The sequence below is a fragment of the Chelon labrosus genome, assembly GCF_963514085.1.
Source record: "Chelon labrosus genome assembly, chromosome: 8".
NCBI lineage: Eukaryota > Metazoa > Chordata > Actinopteri > Mugiliformes > Mugilidae > Chelon > Chelon labrosus.
In genome coordinates, this window is record NC_140358.1 from 6,400,394 (window position 1) to 6,419,719 (window position 19,326).

Genomic DNA, 19,326 nt, shown 5'->3' on the forward strand with positions numbered 1-19,326 from the left:
TCAACATAAAATGAATATTATAATCTTCATAAACCTATGATGAGAGCAAGACTATTGTATTACAATGCATTTGTTTTCACAAGTGTACCTAATGAACTGGCAAGTGAGTGTATTTTGTGTATATTATACACAAAATCAGAATCAGAATACTTTATTAATCCTTCAAGGAAATTGTTTATTTCGTATTGTTTATTCACTCACTTGCCAGTTCATTGTGTATAATATACACAAAATACACTCACTTGCAAGTTCATTAGGTACACTAGTTACATAATAGTTACTTTAACTAAATTTCTATTTCTAATAAAAATCCTAATAAATGGGAAATGGTGTAGTGTTTATTATACACTACACCATTTCCCATGTTTTTTTTTAAAAAACACTGTCAAGGTTATTTATTAGAAATAGAAATCTAGCTAAAGTATGTATGGTTTTTGTCATTATTTTATAATTTAAGACGATACATAGTCACAACATGAATTAAATACAATTAAAGGTAGCGACAATAAATAGTATATTATGTTTATAAAACATAAAAAAAAAAAAAAAAAGTTGATATATGGTGGATTTATTTCACCTTGTTTACCCTTTCTGACGCTGTTGTGTTTAAAATCCAATCGCTTCATTTCGCGCCATTCTTGACAAACAGGGCGGAAGTTCGTCTAGTCAGGTGACTCGGAATCGCCCGCAACTTTCGCGCCACCACAGAATCCCACCTCTCCCCGCTGAAAGGAGCGACGCGATTGGCTGCCGGAGACGTCAGACTCGCGCCACTTCTTGCACCGCGACCGGGAGAAGCACAGGCTGCAAGTGAATGAATACTTGGTCTCCGGTTGATAGAAAAGACGCTAAATCGTGAATTTTAAACCGCATTTTGGTCCATCGCTACTTCAAGAGTTTGAATTCAAGTGATCTCACCCGAAGCTCAAAGTCTGCAGTCATGGCTCGTAAGGATTACGCGGCAGAGAAAGGTAATGGTTTCACATTAACGGCATGGCAGCAACAGGTTTACCCAGATGACTAAACTTTTAACTAAACATGTTCTTTAAAATGTCGAAAACTTAGCTAGTGGACGCTTATCGTGGCGTGCATTAAGCATAAAGTCAGATAATTGATCTTAAACCGACTTGATCAAACAGTCACTCATCTGTTAACAGTATTACCACCGTATTTTTACTCCTAACTAAGTTTTTTTTTAAATAATAATCCTATAAATTATTCGTGTGCGTGTGTGTGTAATACACTTAAAGGTTAAAGCATGAGGGGTTGTATTCATCCTGAAGTTGCGTTAACTTTTGTGAACGTCTGTTAACCTGTCGTTAAAAGCATTGTCTGTGAGCTTGTGACTACACGGTGACCCGGATGGATCCTTAAACAAAGAGCAGGCGCCACTGAGCAAGCACATGTCCAACAATAACTTAGAACTTGGAGACATAACGAGGCTTCCTTTTAAGAAATACCAATAATATCAGAATTGTGACATTTCATGCCAGTGATAATTTTTGGTGCATAATATTACAAGTAACGAAGCATTACTTTACCACGAAACGGTTGTAAAAGAAAGTTTAGCCTCCTCTGGTGCAGGTTCTTGAAGTTATCAACTCGGATAGGTTCAGATAACATGCTACATGCAACGTTAGCGGCCATTATAACTATATAGCTTTAATGCCATATTATTATTATTATTGAATTTAGAGGCTCTAGCTAGTATTTTTGAAGACAGAAAGTTAATATAATTTTACACTGAATCACCAAGCCATATAAGAAGTGTTTAGCACTTATTTCAGGCGTTTGAAGCATCCTCAAACCCAGACAATCCACTGAACATCCACAAACTTTAACTAGCTGTACCACTAACTGCTACATCAGCAGGCAAGCCGGGTTAGCCTCCTAAAGCTAACTGTCAGGTTACAAGTATATTTAGTGTAACATGTTCTGACAGTTTAGATCAAATAAAAGCCGTATAGTGGGCTATGTCCTTTTGCCTTGCTTTAATGGTACTTCGAAAGGATATTCGGGGTTTGGGCGTATAATACTTTTGGGCAAAAAGTTTATTTATGTTAAATAATTGGCTGACCGAGCAGCGCAACTAAAATGTACAATTTCCTGTGACATTAAATGCACTTAAGCTAATAATCAGAATTCCCATCTAACGGCAATATTTCAACGTGAGGTAGTTAATATACGTGACTGAGTAAATTACACGGACCAGTGCGTGTTTTATACTCATTTATTTGAATATTTTGCCTCTAACCGAAACTTTAAAAGGACCTGAGTCATCTTCCAATCTGTGAATTCAATAGCCGTATAAAACTGGCGGATAGAAGTTTTACTTAGAGCCTATCAGCCATTAGAAACCTCATCGTGTTAAACATTAAATCCGCGTCTCCTTGCCGCTTAGTGATTATGTTTTAAAGCAGCAGCTATCAGAGGAGCTGCATGTATCCAACACAACCCTGCTAACCTAAGCTAACGTTAGAAGATGGCTGGCAGTGGTTTGAAAACAACAACCGGGACTATTTTTAAGTGCGCAGGGATTGCGGAGGGATATGAGAGTGACGGGGCACCCAAAGCCATGTGCTGCTTTGTTTACAATAACATCCTCGAACAGAGAAATAATAAAGCTGAGCCGCAGGATTTCTGCTACGGCCTCAAAGTAAGTAGAGTATTTTAAATATCACACGAAGACTAGTTGACTTCCCTGTAAAGAGGAATTAAATTGTGTTAATAGCTCTTTCGAGAAGTGGGGATATTTTCCACAAAAAAAAATGGACACTGAACTGAGCGCGCCTGTTGTTGTTGTATTTACATTCTTACCCCGCAGCTATCTGCTGCGTAGCTCCAGTTATTTCACTCTAAAACTGTGATAGTAGGTGAACCCGAGCGGAATTGGCTTCATGTAATGCACCAGTGGCAGTTTGTGCTTTACTGTAGTCAGTAGTGACTCATCGAGATTACAGGATGCCATGTTACTCAACAAAGGGGGTCGTCGCGGGACAACAAATTAGCACCCAGTGTTTAGGCCCACTGCTTGTGGTCCTAACGTTTCCAACTGCTTTGAAACTTAAAAGTCAGTTTTTAAAATTTAAGGAATATACAAGTCACATCAGTAAACAATTTCTTTGTGTGTGTATACATGGCTAACAATCAATCTCCACCTAGTGTCTGCTAGATGTGGCCTGTTTTTTAGTTTTCTGCTGTAAAATAGTGCTCAAGGTCTTTTTTAAAAAATTATTTTTATTTTTTTGCAGATAAATGCAAAAGGTTTCTGCAGGAGTTCTACACTGAGGATGATAATGGCAAGAAGGTGTTCAAATATGGAGCTCAACTTGTAAGTATAGTGAACACACCTAATGGAAAAAGGGTGTGCAGTCAATAAAGTTTTGTCCTTAAATTGTGTCTTTGGTTAGATGTTTGCCTTTCTCAGCAGACATGTGTCATATGTGTTTAGTGCAAAGGGTGTCTGCTTATGTTTCACACACGGCAAGAGGGGAGCAGCTATATATGCAAAATACTATAGTAACCACACTAAATATACACTCTTGCCAAAACAGATACACTAGTGTAAATAAATGATATAACTGATGTAACAATCCCCCTACATGGCTGTTTCAGTGTCCTGTTTATGTTGTAGTAAGGAAGGCGTCAGTTCAACTGTATGGTTATTTTGGAGAATGTAGTTTGTGGTGCTGTGAAACTGGATTTAATTTAACATAAATGTTTTGACCTAGCCCACTGACTAAAATGTGGTTTGCAAAATAATAGAAATATTTTGGTACAATACAATAGCCTCCAAAGTTTCCCACTCTGTTATATTGAAGAAATGTTGAATACCATGACCTTAATGAGATTTAGTGCTGGATGTATTCAATTTCAGTAGTGTATTTAATGTTCTGGCAAGTAGGGATGCAGTTGTACCTGGATGTACTCATACAGACTTTTCGAGCTGAAGAAAAGTGTGTCGGTTTCATTATTGGCATCTGCAGATAACAATGGCTTTTCTAACTACTGGTGTATGTGTACAGGTGGCGCTGGCCCACAGGGAGCAGGTGTCTGTCTTTGTGGAGCTCGATGATTTGGCTGAAGAAGACCCCGAGCTGGTTGAGAGCATCTGCGAGAATGCCAAGCGCTACACCGGCATTTTCGCTGACGCCATCCACGAGTTGCTGCCAGAATACAAAGAGAGAGATGTATGTAGATTTTAGCAGCGCGTTGCATATAGATCTTGGTCCATTATGTCAGTTTATTAAAGGGTTTTTATTAATGAATGTTTTAGGTTGTGGCCAAAGATGCTCTGGATGTGTACATTGAACACAGGCTGATGATGGAACAAAGGGGTCGTGACCCTGCAGATACTAGAGACCCTCGTAACCAGTACCCACCTGAACTCATGAGGAGATTGTAAGTTGATTCAGGGGTTGTATTTTTATTAGAATGCGTTCTGTTTTTAATTATCTTGCCCTCATAATTTTTATCTTCCATCCGCAGTGAACTGTACTTCAAACCTCCTAGCACCTCTAAACCTAAAGTGGTGCGTGATATCCGAGCGGACAGCATTGGCCATCTGGTGACTGTTCGGGGCATAGTGACCCGCGCCACTGAGGTCAAACCAATGATGGCTGTAGCTACATACACGTGTGACCAGTGTGGTGCTGAGACCTATCAGCCAGTAAGAACAGATGAAATCATTCAAACATTTAGATGCTGTGATAAGATGATTATTCTTACAAGCCTAATGTCTTGTCCTTCAGATCCAGTCTCCCTCCTTCATGCCACTCATCATGTGTCCCAGCCAAGAGTGCGTCACTAACAAATCCGGAGGCCGACTCTACCTGCAGACCAGAGGCTCCAAGTTTGTCAAGTTTCAGGAGCTGCGTATTCAGGAACATGTAAGAAGACATATACGGTGAAATGCTCTTATTGTTACAATAAACAAGTTTGTATTTTCTCATGAGTTTTTGTCCGATATTCCACAGAGCGACCAGGTCCCTGTTGGTAATATCCCAAGGAGCATGACGGTGTATGCACGGGGTGAGAACACACGTCTTACCCAGCCAGGAGACCACGTAGCCATCACAGGAATCTTCCTCCCTCTACTGCGCACAGGCTTCAGTCAGGCTGTTCAGGTAATCTTCTAGTTTTATCCTAGCGCACACTCTGCACTAAAGAGAAAGCAAACATGTCGAACATATTTCAGTGCTGCTCTCTAGGGTTTGTTTAACTTTATCCTGGTTTGGTTTTGGTGTTTTCAGGGACTTCTGTCAGAAACCTACCTGGAGGGTCACAGCATCACACTCATGAACAAGACGGAGGATGATGAGCTCGGTAACGAGGAACTGACTGATGAGGAGCTGCGCAGCATCACAGGTCAGTATCTGTGTGATGTACTAAATCAGAAAAGGATGAAATAGAAATCCAAATGCTCAAACGTTTGTCATTGTTTCAACATCGAGGTGTTGTTATTCTGTTACAGATGAAGGATTTTATGAAAAACTTGCTGGCTCCATAGCACCAGAGATCTATGGACACGAAGATGTGAAGAAGGCTCTGCTCCTGTTGCTGGTTGGAGGAGTGCAACAGGCTCCCAAAGGCATGAAAATCAGAGGTAAGCACAAACAGCTGGCCACTGATAAGTTCCAAAAATACTGTCTGTAAGCTGTGTTTCTCTAAAGGAAATAAATTCTGTCAAAGGCAGTATTGTATCTTTTAAATAACGCGAGGAAATTGTGATATCTAACTAGCTCTTTAGAAATCAAGGTTGGATTTTTACCTAAATTTCTTCTTCTTTTAAAAAATGCTTCTTAAATAAAAGAGACATAGAATAGAATGTCTTTATTGTCATTGTACAAGTACAACGGAATTAAGGTGACCTAAGGTCCACCATAGGTGCTGTAGAAGTACTGGAATAAATTTAAAAAAAAAAAAAAAAAAAAAAAAAGTAAAGTAATGTTTAAAAAAATATGTACAAAATATAAACGCTAACATGACACAACAATCCCATTCACACATAAGTCACTGTTATTGCATGTCACATGAAATTATTGCACAGATGTATTGCACATTGTTGTGTGAATTATTGCACATTATTTCGTTAGTTGTTCAGTGTGATTATGGATCTTGCATAGAAGCCATTTCTCAGTCTGTTGGTACTGGCCTTCAGTGTTCTGAACAGTCTACCAAATGGTAGCAGTTCAAAAAGTGAGTGTCCGGGGTGGGTTGTGTCCTTAAGTATCGCCTGGGCCTTCCTCAGGCAGCATAAGTTGTGCTTGGTTGGTTTGTTTCATCAATAATTTTGTGCTTATCTCTATTCACAAATGGTATGCGTGTGTATTTTTCTCTTGAGATGAAGTAATAATTGCAACACTCTTCCTGTTTTCCTTCTTCCTCAAGGAAACATAAATATCTGCCTGATGGGAGACCCTGGAGTTGCCAAGTCCCAGCTGCTCTCCTACATTGACCGCCTGGCTCCTCGAAGTGAGTCCTGTTTGTTGGAGTTAAAGTTCTGCTTTTAATATTTTATCTAGTGAAGTATTTTTTTCCATTAGGCCTCACGCTGTAAAATATTAACTTTTTTTTTTTTTTAATGTGATGGACTAAGTGGAGCACTTTCTCGTTTTTATTCCAAGTTTTAAACATGTAATGAAAGAAAAAAAATAAATGCTCTGAGAGGCTTTTAGTGAAAGTGTATCTAAAGTGAATGTCTTGGTTGTAGTAAAACCTTTGCTCTTTGGTCTTCAGGCCAGTATACAACAGGTCGTGGTTCGTCTGGCGTCGGTCTGACTGCAGCAGTGATGCGTGACCCTCTAACTGGTGAAATGACCCTAGAAGGTGGAGCCTTGGTGCTGGCTGACCAAGGCATCTGCTGCATCGATGAGTTTGATAAAATGGCTGACGCCGACCGAACGGCCATCCACGAAGTGATGGAACAGCAGACCATCTCCATTGCTAAGGTAATGTTAGTAACTGCCAGTGTTGTGATTATGTTGACTGAGACACTTTAATCTAAATCCACTAATGTTTTTCTCTCCCCTCCAGGCTGGCATCATGACCTCCCTCAACGCCCGTTGTTCTATTCTAGCAGCAGCTAACCCCGCCTACGGCCGCTACAACCCCCGGAAGAGTATTGAGCAGAACATTCAGCTGCCGGCTGCTCTGCTCTCCCGTTTTGACCTGCTCTGGCTCATCCAGGACAAGCCAGATGCTGATGCTGACCTGCGCCTGGCCCAGCACATCACCTACGTCCATCAGCACTGCCGCCAGCCGCCCATGCACTTCGACCCCATTGACATGAAGCTGATGAGGTGATTTGCATTGCATTTCAAAATGTTTGTTTTGAATTGATTGCAGACAAAACCTAAGATTCAACAGTATTAATTCAAACCTACAACACTGTACTTCAGACTAAATCATAAAAATGCAATCCCCTCCAGGCGTTACATAGCTCTGTGTAAGAAGCGTCAGCCTGTGGTGCCGGAGTCGCTGGCTGATTACATCACTGCTGCTTATGTGGAAATGAGAAAGGAGGCTCGAGTGAGCAAAGACACCACCTTTACCTCTGCCCGTACCCTCCTCTCCATCCTTCGTCTCTCCACTGCCCTGGTGAGGAATACACATCCAATCAAATGAACCCTAACTAGCTTAAACTGAGAAGCAGGCCTGGAAATTTGTCCGATGTGAATAAGTATTTAAATGACAACTTGTTGAATGTTGGTTGCACTTGTTGTAAAGTTACTAATGCAATGAATTGGCTAGTGTGTGATAAAGTGCTTACAGTGCAGGTAGTGATGATAACCAGGCCTACTGCAATGTGAGCACTTCTTTCCCACGCTGGACGAAAGGCCAGCACAAATAGAAACGCGTACTATTATTTTTAAATAATTCGTGGTAAAGAAGCCAATGGTATGAACGGAGTCTTTAATGATTTAGCATTCTCTGCCTCTGGTTGTCAAAAGTGCTGTTTGTGCAGGTAGCAGTCTTCCACCTACTGCAAAACCAGCACTTCAGGTGAACAGGTAGGCACTGTGCTGCACAGAGATGTCCACAAGGGGGTGAAGCATGTGAAAGAAACTGCTGGAGTTTTAGTGTTGGATTCGGTTGCTCCACACAATGAATGACAATGATGTTTTACACTATCTTAATCATGGAGGAGCGGTTCTTTATGTTTTCTGATCCTGGCCAGCTTTGCAGGGTGGGCAGTCAGCCTGTGTGCGTTAGGAGCAGCTGTGCAAACCCATGCAAAACTGACCATGGCCAGTACAGTCACCAATGTGTCCTTTCTCTGGCTCTTTATATTAGTTTTTCATTTAGCCTTCGTGTGTGGCGGTTTAATTTCAACCTGTAGATGGACTAGCTGGTGTTGAGAGGCGGAGACTTGGGCAATTGCCGGCCATCCCAGAGGGCATTGCACTTGTCTCGGTCTGACAGTGCCGGCACAGCGCAGCCTACATCTAGATAGAGCTAGGAGGATGTCCATTTTTACTAACTTGCTGAAACTTCAGCTCTACACAATCTCACTTTGAATGCTATTCTTCAGGCTCGGCTTCGCATGATGGACACTGTTGAGAAGGAAGATGTCAACGAGGCCATGAGGCTCATGGAAATGTCCAAGGATTCACTACAAACGGACAAATCCGGCCCCACAAGGTTAGTGTTAAAACCCTCAGACCTGTCTGAATGACACTTTTTGTTACTTCACGTAACATAAGTGACCGGATCTCGTCTGACACAGAATCTCCCTTTATGAGTTTCTCATATGTCTGTAACAGTAACTGCTTGTCTTGGAGGAAGCTATAAAACTTCTCTGGCTTTTTATGGAGCTCTCTTCACACAGCAGCATGTTAACGGAAAAACCAGTGACACGGTCACACCTTTTAACGTGTCCTGTTCACCCATCAGTTCTAACTCTTTATAACTTCCTGGAGGGTTGTGTTCTTCGATGGAATTGGAATGCCATTTTTGTACTTTTTAAATGACAAATACTTTAAATATTATATGTTCTTTAAGAATATCCATCCCACTCATGTATTTATCATTAAGCTCAGTACAAGAAGAGTCAAACAGTTAATTTCATTGACTTTATACTTGTCTGTAGTGTTCTTCACAAGTTTAGAAGTCTCAAATTATTCCAATCTTTCTCTGCAGGACCCAGCGTCCGGCCGACGTCATCTTCTCTCTGGTGCGTGAGCTCGCCTCAGAGGGCCGTGGAGGAGCTGGCGGTGTGGTTCGCATGTCTGAAGCGGAGCAGCGCTGCGTCTCTCGTGGCTTCACACCCGCTCAGTTCCAGGAGGCTTTGGAAGAGTACGAGGAGCTGAACGTGTGGCAGGTCAACCAGGCCCGCAGCCGCATCACCTTCGTCTGAACAAACCCCAGGACACATGTCGCACGAGCCACCTGAGTGGCAAACTCTTCCTTGTTGCCTCTCTACAGTCTTGTAGTGGAGCTCCTTGTTTTGTTTTTTTCTCCAGCATTTTGTAACACAAGTTAAGCAGAACGTGGACTTCTTTTTAAGCTTGACTGTTTCATAAGACTCCCTGCTGGTGGAGATCCATAGCTTTTTATGTAAATATGTATGTCCAAATGTATTATCTGCAGTTCAGCGCTTCTAGCATGCAGTTAAAATTGAGCATTCCTGTACATTTTATACTTTGTAATGGATATAGGGCAAAAAAATAAATTGATGGTTCAGTGCTAGCCTTGACATTCATTTTGACTCTCGTGTATGTATGACATGGGGGAAAGATGCGCTACAAGCTGCAATCACCTTTGAACACCTGGTCTGGTGGAAGAGGAGCCTTGTTGCTTAACGCCTACTCACAAAACGCTTTAACGTATAGGGTTGTAACTAACAATTATTTTCATGAAGTCTCGTCTGTAAAAAGGCTGAAAACTGCCTTCATGACTTCTGTTTTCTGTGGAAAAAGCAAAATATTAAGACTTTGCCAAGTAAAAGACATTTGAAAGCACCCAATGACATTAAAACCACCGTCCTAATGTGTAGGTCTCCCTTGTTCTTCAAGTAGTCTGAGTCTGTGGCTAATGGACACAGGCTTTCTGTGGGTTTCCTATTGTGTCTGGCACAAGCACATTGTTAGTGGAGGGAGGGGCCTCTGTTTATTAGGTTTTATCCTGTAGATACTCGATGAGTTTGGGTTCTGCTGAGTTTGGAGACCTGATCAGCACATTATTTTTCACACTTATTTTGAGCTGTTCCTGGGCAGTTATTGTGGTGTGGTGGGCAACATTGTCCTGGGGTGGATGTGCATGACTAGCAACAACATTTAGTTGTTATGTGTCTAAGTGACATCCACAATAAGGTCGGGACCAAAGGTTTCCCAGAAGAACATTGCATTGAGATCATCTGTCAGTGGTTTTTGTTTTGTGGCTTATCTGTGAATAGTATTAGCAACGTAAACCGGAGTCATTCTATAAAGTTAATTTGAGTTTGGATGGAAAATCATGCAAATGTAACCAGTATTCAGCTTTTATGTGTACAATGACAAATATATTTGTGCTCAAAGTACAGTACTCATAGGTATGAACATATCTCATTCACTCATTTCACCGCTGGACAATTGTCGCATTTAAGAAGACAAAGGTGAATATTTGTCTAATTTTTGCAAGAAAACATGCTTTGACTAAGATGGAAAAACTGGCCAAAGATGATAACTGTAATTGTCTAAAGTATTTTCAGTCCACAAGTGAAAATGATTATATTTATGACCAGCATTAACACTATGTTGTTTTGCTTGGGATATGTGGGAAAAAGAGACGAGACAAGCATGCATTAAGTTTGTAACATGTATGTTTAGTGTGACTGCATCCTGTAAAAACGCAGGACGTCAAATTTAATAGTGAACATGCCAAGACACAAAGGGAAGGGGAAAGGGGAAAAAAAGGCAGCCTCTCTGTTGATAGCCTTCCTCCGGGTCACAGTTAGAAAAGCAGGTGTTCTCTGGCCAAAAATAACCACCTTCGGGAACTGAAATCTGCAAAAACTCATTATAAATGTATGTTTAAGGACATGGGTGATTTTTTTTAACTGCTTGTTTGGCAGAGATATTGTGTTAGTAGGCAGCATTTTCCCCTCCGCTGCAGTTGTCCCAGCAGGTGATGCTTTCCTTCCAGACTTAATGGGGAGTTTCCATTTGAAGTCTGTTCCCTTTATTGCTTTGCCGCTAAAGTCCAGGGGCTTTTTTATTCCTAATTGGCGCCAAAGGCCCCACATTAACTTGAATTAAAAAGGAGGTGGAGACGAGATTTTGGTTTCAAAGCTGGTGAAATCCCATTGGACGGGGGATAATGTTACAGGCCGACTGACGCAGAGATTTGTATATAGCCAACTCAGCCCGGTTTAGTCGAGTGAAGACAGCCTCCTGAGGCAGGTGAGTAAAACAGGCTTGGATGAGTTTTGTTCTCGTGTTGGGTGTATTTTTAGCTGCATTTCTTCGGACGTGCACTTAGGATTTAACTTCACTATATAACCCTGGAGACATACTATAGTTCAGGCACATATCCAGGTGAATGTCTTTATATTTAAAATGGTCAATTTAACATCTTCTGTGTTAAAGCTTTGCAAATCTGTTATAATTTAAAATTCTTTGGGACACATGGGAACATTTTAACAAGGAAATGTGATGCAGAAAGTTACCTTCACATTGTTTTACATTTGGTTTCTCTACAAATACAGATTGTACATTTCACTACCAAGTACACTGTTTTGTCTTAGTAATCAATTTTCTTAGTTATGAAAAACACCCTCTCACATCTGTTCTTGCCGTGACACACTTCTTCTCTGGCTTGCAGGGGTTCAAGATGATTTCCTCACTATGTTTGGCGGGGACGCTCTGCTGTCTCGTGTTTCTCCCAGGTCTGTTTTTGTCCTTAACTTCAAGAACATTTTAAAATGAATAGAAATCAACATCCACCACATATTTTTTTTCTGGTCTTCCAGGTCTGTTGGAGGCCAAATCTTTGCTCAGTGCCATTCAGCAGGAAGGTAAATGCAGATCCTGAATCAGTTGGTCAGTATTCATGCTCTATATTCCTCTTTTCGAGCTTCTATTTTTTCTTTTAACAGCGATGGTCCCTGTCAGTCATCTTAGCATCGGCTCACAGACAGCAAACGGCTTTCTGGCTCAGTCCAGACCAAAGCGCAACGCGGACCCCAGGTGGTACAGAGGAAACCCAGACTTCCAGGCTTACTACAGATACTACAGCAGCATCGGACACACTGAGGGGGTAAGACTTTGGGCTTTCTACAGTAAAAAATAAAAATAAAAAATCCCTTTATCCTCCCTTTTCTTGGACTCACTCATCTAAATCTCTATCTGCCTTAAACACAAAACCGTTAAACCTGTGCACTCATATTTCAGCTGATCATTTAAACTCAGATTCCAGTTGGAAACCCGACTGATATCATAGCCACCCATTTGTACTGGTGCTTAAAAGAAAGGAAGATTTTAAGCCTAAGGAAACGAGATTAAGCTTCATTGTTTCTTGATTTGTAGGTTCAAGTCACACTGGGTGTTTCTGGCTTTCAGTGCAGACCAAAATCACAAATGAAACTGCACAGTACAAAATAGAAACATGTACAGGACAATCCTTTACATTGTTGTTACAAATTATTGTTTTCTGTTTAAGGAGCCATACGGAATGTCTTGAGGCCAATGTCTACAATACTCGTCTATGAATATAAACTTGTGTGAGTCTGTCCCTCAGTTAAATTGTCTCGATTCGTTGTGTTTTTCCACCTCTCAGCTCTATGAGATCGACAAGCTGCGGATGCTCTACCAGCAGATGAGGTACCTGGAGCACACCTACGGCCCCAACGCCTCCTATTTCCAGAACAAACTGGGAATGCCAATGACTGTGTGTGACCCAGCCACAGACAAGAAGTGCAAAGTCGCCCCCCCTCCTCCAATGAAAGGGGTGCCAAAGCCCACCGGGCCTCCTCCTCCTCTTCCTCTTGTTCCAGCCATTTCCCAGGCTGACGTGCTCTACCTGTGTAACCCCAAGGACCCCCTCTGCAAGCCCCACATCGTCTACCTGCCCACGGGCGCTGTGCCAGTTCTCTGTGACCCTCGTCACCACCCCCACTGCACCCCCCAGAAGGCCCCACCAGCCCCTGTGGCAGTGCCTCAACATCCTCCACCAAAGAAGTCTGCCCCACCTCCACCTCCACCCATCCTCGTCAAGAAGTCTCCCCCAGCCCCCATCCGCACCTTCAAGGGCATGGAGTACGACTGCGACCCCTACTGGGACCCAGACTGCCTGATTGACCACCCACCCAGGCCCATAAAGGGGAAGATTATGGTCCCCCCACCACCGCCTCCTCCTCTTGTGGAAGAGGAAGAGAAGGAGGCACCCGTGGAGGAGCCTGCACCTCCTGCACCCATTGCAAAGAAAGTAACCATCTACCCTTACCCTTACTACTACCCTTACCACTACGACCCCAGAGATGAGCTGTACGACCCAAGCCGTTTCCAGTATCCACAGCCTGCTGATGCAGCCGACGAGCCTGCAGAGGACAGCGAGTAAAACATCCAGGAAGGTGGTCTCTGTTTAAATGACTGAAAACATCACACAATTTCATATGTCCACAGTCGAGGAAAGCGATGTGTACTAGACTAGAGCATTGGTACATTTCAGTGTTGTTACTGTATTTATCACCACTGTCAGCATGTCAAAATCTGTTTTCAGTCCACACAAGCATTTGATGCTAGTGGTTTTTGATAATAAAAAGTGTCAAGTCAGGTTTTTCACCAATGAGTGGCTACAAGTTTGAATATGCTTTTAACAAGGTGCACCAAGTCAGAAAGAAAAGGATTGCTCCTCCAGGTGCCACATGGCAGGTAAACTCAGACTTGTAAAGTATCAGCTTGCAGGCTGGGGATCATTATGTCTAGTTCCGCTGTACATTTAATACCCAAATAAATGCTGACTCCTCTTGTACACTCTTTAAGTCGCCCCTTTTTCTTGCCACGTATACCTGTCTGTCTAAAATATCCAAAGGCAATCAACACAGCAGGAAGACTACTTCAAAAGAATGGCAAACAATAAACCCGCAGCTCCACGTAGCAGATTTTCACGGGCTCATTTAAAAGAGGCCGTCTGGCTTGTGTTTTTTTTTTTTTTTTTTTTTTTTAAACTTACCATAATGTGCTCCTATTCTTTTAACCTTATAAAGAAGAAGAGTCAAAGTCCGATGAAAAAAAATCAGCAGATCATTTATTACATACAGAAACATGAAACAATAAAACAAACTGGGTAAAATAATAGAACGTTCATTGCTGTGCATAACCAAGAAAAGAGCTGAGTGACTCTGTACACATCTCTTGCTGATTGGTGTATTTTAGTGCTTTTAGACACACTTGCGGCTGAAAACTGTGAAAATGTTTTGAAAAGCTACTGTTGGCTTAAGAATTTCTTTTAGCTAATCAAAAATACAAACGAATCCCCAAAAAAAGAAGAAGACGAAGATAGGGCAGAGAAGAAAAGTAAATGCAGTGCTTGTTTGTTTTAGCTCAAAAGAAGAGTCCTCGCATCCTCCGGCCGATGCCCTGTCTGTCGTACAGGACGTTGAACTTGTTGATGAACTGGTTCATACTGTTGCATGTCTTGGTGATGGTGCCTAAGTAGGCCATGAGGCCGACGTCATTACATTGCTGCAGGGAAACAAGAGGCAGAGTTGCATGCAGCCCTCATTTGACAGAATAACATAGAGACTCACTAGAAATATTATTATCTAACCTCACCAAACAAGAATAAGTCTGTAGAGCATATTCTAATCTGTTAATATATGTAGAAAAATACACAATAAGTAGAAATGAGGTGCTCATCTTTGGACTCATTGCCCATGCAAGATGGTTTCCTGCAAAATACTGTATATTAAACATTAAATAATTTCTGGCAACAAAAGCCATCAAATGAACAAAGCTTACAATTAATTTATCTAATGGTAGTATTGTCTGTTGTAGGTGTATGTAAAGCCTCATAAATTACAATATATATACATAGGCAAAGTAGTTTCTCACATGAATCTCACATATACCTTGAGCACCAAATGTAGATCCATCTTAAAACTGATGGAAATTACTGAGCCTCTTTAAAACAGCACATTTCTTACCGGTTGTCAATTTAATGCTGGGTCTGAGATAGAGATGTGGAAAAACATACTACATGATTCCCATGCTGATTATGAAGTGTCAATTTTTACCATTGTGCCATTTTCAATACTTGTTGTTCTGGATTACTCATCTAAAGTACTACAGTACTGTTTCAGTCGCCGTGTACGTGTGTGCTTTTCCATTCTTTAATCCTGTACAGCTGTTGCTGCATAATGGTACAGGTTTCACAATAAAAGCAGTGTTAAGACGTGAAGGGCCTCAGTCCATTGAAACTCTAGATGACTTTTAATTTTAAACGGTCACAGGAAGTCTTGAGTTTGTTTTAACAGCTTAAACAGTAAAAGTTTAAAAGAGCAAACAGGAGTGGATCAAAATTAAGCTTCATACTGAAATGTGTTTAAATATAAAATACTATTGTTAAACTTAAAAAACAGAACAGAGAGAACTGGAAATAAAGAACTGCCTTCTGATATAAGCTTTGTCAAATTAAGGACAGTTTTTGCAGTTGGAGTAAATAATAAACCAGGTCAGTGTTTGATGAAATACCATCAAACTACATATAAAATGTCAGGTATGTACTTTGTGGCTCCCTGGATTGAGACAGTTTGTGCTCTCTCTCTCTCTCTCTCTCTCTCTGTGCCTTTGCGTCATCCTGAGTTTGCTCTATATTGGTATTCGTAATAACCAAAATTATGAATTTACCACAGAGTATCTCAAAGAATGAGGTTAGATTATTAGTTTCACTACTTTCAGTGTATCTGCCAGCCTTTAACTGACATTTTAATGAAAGATGAATGAAGGTCGAATAAAGTTTACTTACATCATAGAAGTCAGTTTTGAATTTTATGGTGCTGAGGACTGGCAGTCTGTGGCACAGGGCATTTGCTTCTCGAAGGATCTCGTGATTAAATGGCACCTCTCCTGTGACACACACACACACACACACACACACACACACACACACACACACACACACCGGAGAAAATCACAATGCAGCAATGTTGAGGTAAGATTTTGCTGTCAAGACACTATGAAACTTATAATTATGGAGGCGTGTTTGAGCGGCTTCCACTAATGGTTTTAAATCAGAGAGAAGAGGAAACACGTCCTTTAAGAACAGCTGTTTCCCAGTTTTATCTACACATTCCTTGCTCTCACTGCCACACTAAACAGACCTCTCGTCCTCTCACCTGATTCCACGGCTTTGACATATTCCAGAATGATCTTTACTCGGCTGTGGAGCATCTTTATTGCACTGTGTTGGGCTATGAGGTGTTCAGCAACTAAAACAGAAGACGGACACACAAATCATCAATTCACATTCCTTTTTAAAGACAATGTCACAGGACAATTTTCTTGGAATATAGTCAGTTCCTTTTTTAAGCGTATGTGTATGTGGCTGTAAGACGATGATGAAGAAGAAGAAGAATCTATAGCACTTTTAAATGTCCCCATCAGTTTATTCGTGACATACAGGCCTACAGTACATTTTAAGTGTAATGCACTTCATACAGTTGCACGGTGAATCTAGGAGAATTTTGTAACTCTGTAAAGAACTGAAATGCATTTGAAACATGAAAAATGTGTTATACGCTATCTTAAGAAAGTTTAATATTTCTATCTTTTATCATTATTGGGTGTATTTTAATTATAGCAACCCTATAATGCGACCAAATGAGTATCAACTGAAGGACCAGGAGACCTTGTTAAAAACGTACATCTCGAAAACAATCCATTATAGCTCAGACTCTGCATAATGTACTGCTGCTCTACCAAGATTCTGTTATTTAATTACAAAATCTGCTAAACAGTTAGCAGGACAGTGGCAAAAGTCACTGCGTCTTAGTACTTCAAAGCTAACAACTTTAGCGACGGCCTTTCTTACCTGTTGAGTTTTCCCCAGTGCCGGTTGCCGTCATTCGAGCTACGTGGTCAACGCCAATTCTCTCTGCTTCCTCTGTGGCCAGAGTGTACGTCAGCTCAGCAAACAACATGGTAGCCTGAACAAAAAACACATCAAACAAAACTTAAAACAATGGTCGATAAGGAAACCAGGTTACTGCTGCACAAATGTAAGGATAAAATTAGGGGTAAATGCTACCTCGCCATTGATGATGTCGATCACAGATTCAAAAACGCTAACAGGAAGCTGAGGGGTGAAAGGACATTTTGTTTAAATACGTCACAGTACCATTGTCTCATGCCTAAAGAGAAAAAGCCTAAGATGAACTCACGTCAGTGTGTTTGGTCATTGGGTTGAGCTTTAGGAAGAGAGGGCTCTCAATGATCTCACACACCTGACAGGGAAGAAAAAAATGTCAATAAGAAAATATGGACAATCTGAAATCACAGTCAGGTTTTATGCTGATGCTATACACAGTGGTAATGTTAACCCCTAAGTCTGAAAAGGTAATCTCTCTTACTACAATTTTTAACAAAATGTTTTATGAATCCAAGCTATGCTGAAGCAACCGTTTGGTGATTTGCATTCATACAGAGTTTCCCACTGGATAAATATAGTAAATATTTTTGTGCATCTCCAACCAGCTGGCATTACGAGAATTATTTGTACACTGCCACCTGTGACTGGGTGAGCTTCAGGGTCTGCCTACCTGCTTGTGAATGTGGATATCTGACTGGTCTGGGGGACCGCCTGTGGTGTACCATCCCAAGAACTCCATTTCTTTGAAGACCTGTTTGACTGAGAGACAAGAGGACATTTTACAGAAAAACTGCACCAACACCTGCACTTTATCTACTAGTAATAGATGAATACATTAAGTCCTTATCAATAACTGGACCTATAGCTGCTCTCTTTTGGTGTTAGGCGTAAAGGCACCTGCCATCACATCTCAGCCCACAACCAGGCAGATTAACCATGTACATGTAGTCTTTGAAAGCTGAAATCCCAGACTTACACTGAGAGACACTCGACATCTCATTTCCATGCTTCTGTATAATGTGAGATGACATGTCAAATGTTCAGAAAGTAGTAGAAGTATCACTAATTAAGTCATTTTCTTGAAAATGTGTTGCAGGCTGCTGAGACAGTCATGCAAAAGAAAACACATACACACAAATGCAGGTGTATTCCTGTCCATCATACTTTAACACTGCTTACATTGTTCTTCCTTGGTGTAGTAGTACTCCTTGTCAATGTGTACTTTGTCATCTATGGTGTGAGACAGCAGTTCAAAAGAGTTCATTACTTCGATGTTTCTACCCTCCTGTTTCCCGATGAGAGCTCCAATCACTGAACAGAGAGAAAACACAATGACCAATGATCTGTCTGTAATCACCGCTTTTACTGCAAAGCGGCTGACATTAACTTGAGATGAAGCGGTCAGTTATATGTGTCCTACGTACCCTGCATCGGTCGCCCCTCCTGAGAGCGGATGCGTATCCAGTGATCAGATATGTTGAGGATAACCAGAGGGTGTAAGGCCACAGAAACACTGCCGGTGACCCCTGAGGCCATGACACTGGGGCTGGCTGCAGACACACAGGGACACAATGTACAACAGTCAAGTAACAGATTACTTTATCAACAACTTATCAACAAAAAAAATCAAAGGTTATATCATACTGCAAGCACCGGTTATTGGTCATTAATCCTAAATATTGAGACACATGGACAGTGAACGTCCAAGACCATCCCTGATTTTAGATTCGGTTATCATCACAGATAAGTAAAAGTGCTTTGCTCAAATCTACATGTGCTGGTAGATTATATTCACTCCAGTAATCGAGCAGAGCAAAAACTGACTTAAACCTCTAGATGTGATGGATGTATTGACAGGTTTACAGCAGAGCCGTGTACGTTAACCCGCTTATGTCAGCAAGCTCGCAACCTAATATCTTTAATACAACAAAGTCGTCACCTACAACAACTTATAATACAAATTTGGAAAATAAATAGGAATCTGCATACATGTCCACGTTGATATCAGGCAGAAATGAACAGATAAGTGATAAATACTTGCCTGCCCCATCCACTTCCATTCCTCCACCATTGCTGGTCGCCATCTTGTCCGGTAAGCCGCGCAGGCGCAGTGGACAGTTCATCAAACGAACGTTAGGTGGCAATATCGCTTCATCAGGATGTTTTGAAAGAAGCGCTATTTCACAGTTATTGTCATATATTCCCCTGATGTTTATCGAAACAAAGACTCTCTCCTCCAAGATGAGCTTTGTTCAGCAT

The 19,326-nt window shown here is 41.3% G+C and overlaps 3 protein-coding genes across 3 annotated transcripts; 2 read left to right on the forward strand and 1 right to left on the reverse strand.

The window, feature by feature from the left end:
* Nucleotides 1-761: 761 nt before the first annotated feature.
* On the forward strand, nt 762-9,703 carry mcm7 (minichromosome maintenance complex component 7). Its single transcript, XM_084549312.1, has 15 exons — nt 762-971; nt 3,252-3,331; nt 4,026-4,190; nt 4,277-4,401; nt 4,489-4,669; nt 4,752-4,889; nt 4,977-5,126; nt 5,253-5,367; nt 5,474-5,605; nt 6,391-6,474; nt 6,739-6,950; nt 7,036-7,301; nt 7,431-7,599; nt 8,534-8,643; nt 9,142-9,703. The coding sequence occupies exons 1-15, from the start codon at nt 941-943 to the stop codon at nt 9,356-9,358; spliced, it is 2,175 nt and encodes a 724-aa protein (XP_084405438.1). The 5' UTR covers nt 762-940; the 3' UTR covers nt 9,359-9,703.
* Nucleotides 9,704-12,030: 2,327 nt separating this feature from the next.
* On the forward strand, nt 12,031-13,536 carry and4 (actinodin4; the record flags this gene model as incomplete). The annotated part of the gene is made up of 2 exons (XM_084549240.1): nt 12,031-12,237; nt 12,757-13,536. 2 exons carry the CDS (start codon nt 12,031-12,033, stop codon nt 13,534-13,536), a joined length of 987 nt encoding a protein of 328 aa, XP_084405366.1.
* A 668-nt stretch (nt 13,537-14,204) lies between these two features.
* cops6 (COP9 signalosome subunit 6) lies at nt 14,205-19,235 on the reverse strand. The gene is made up of 10 exons (XM_084549976.1): nt 19,109-19,235; nt 18,492-18,617; nt 18,247-18,378; nt 17,738-17,826; nt 17,360-17,422; nt 17,227-17,274; nt 17,011-17,125; nt 16,316-16,408; nt 15,946-16,046; nt 14,205-14,663 (listed from the first exon to the last, which is right to left on the reverse strand). Exons 1-10 carry the CDS (start codon nt 19,188-19,190, stop codon nt 14,523-14,525), a joined length of 990 nt encoding a protein of 329 aa, XP_084406102.1. The 5' UTR covers nt 19,191-19,235; the 3' UTR covers nt 14,205-14,522.
* Between the last annotated feature and the right edge of the window lie 91 nt (nt 19,236-19,326).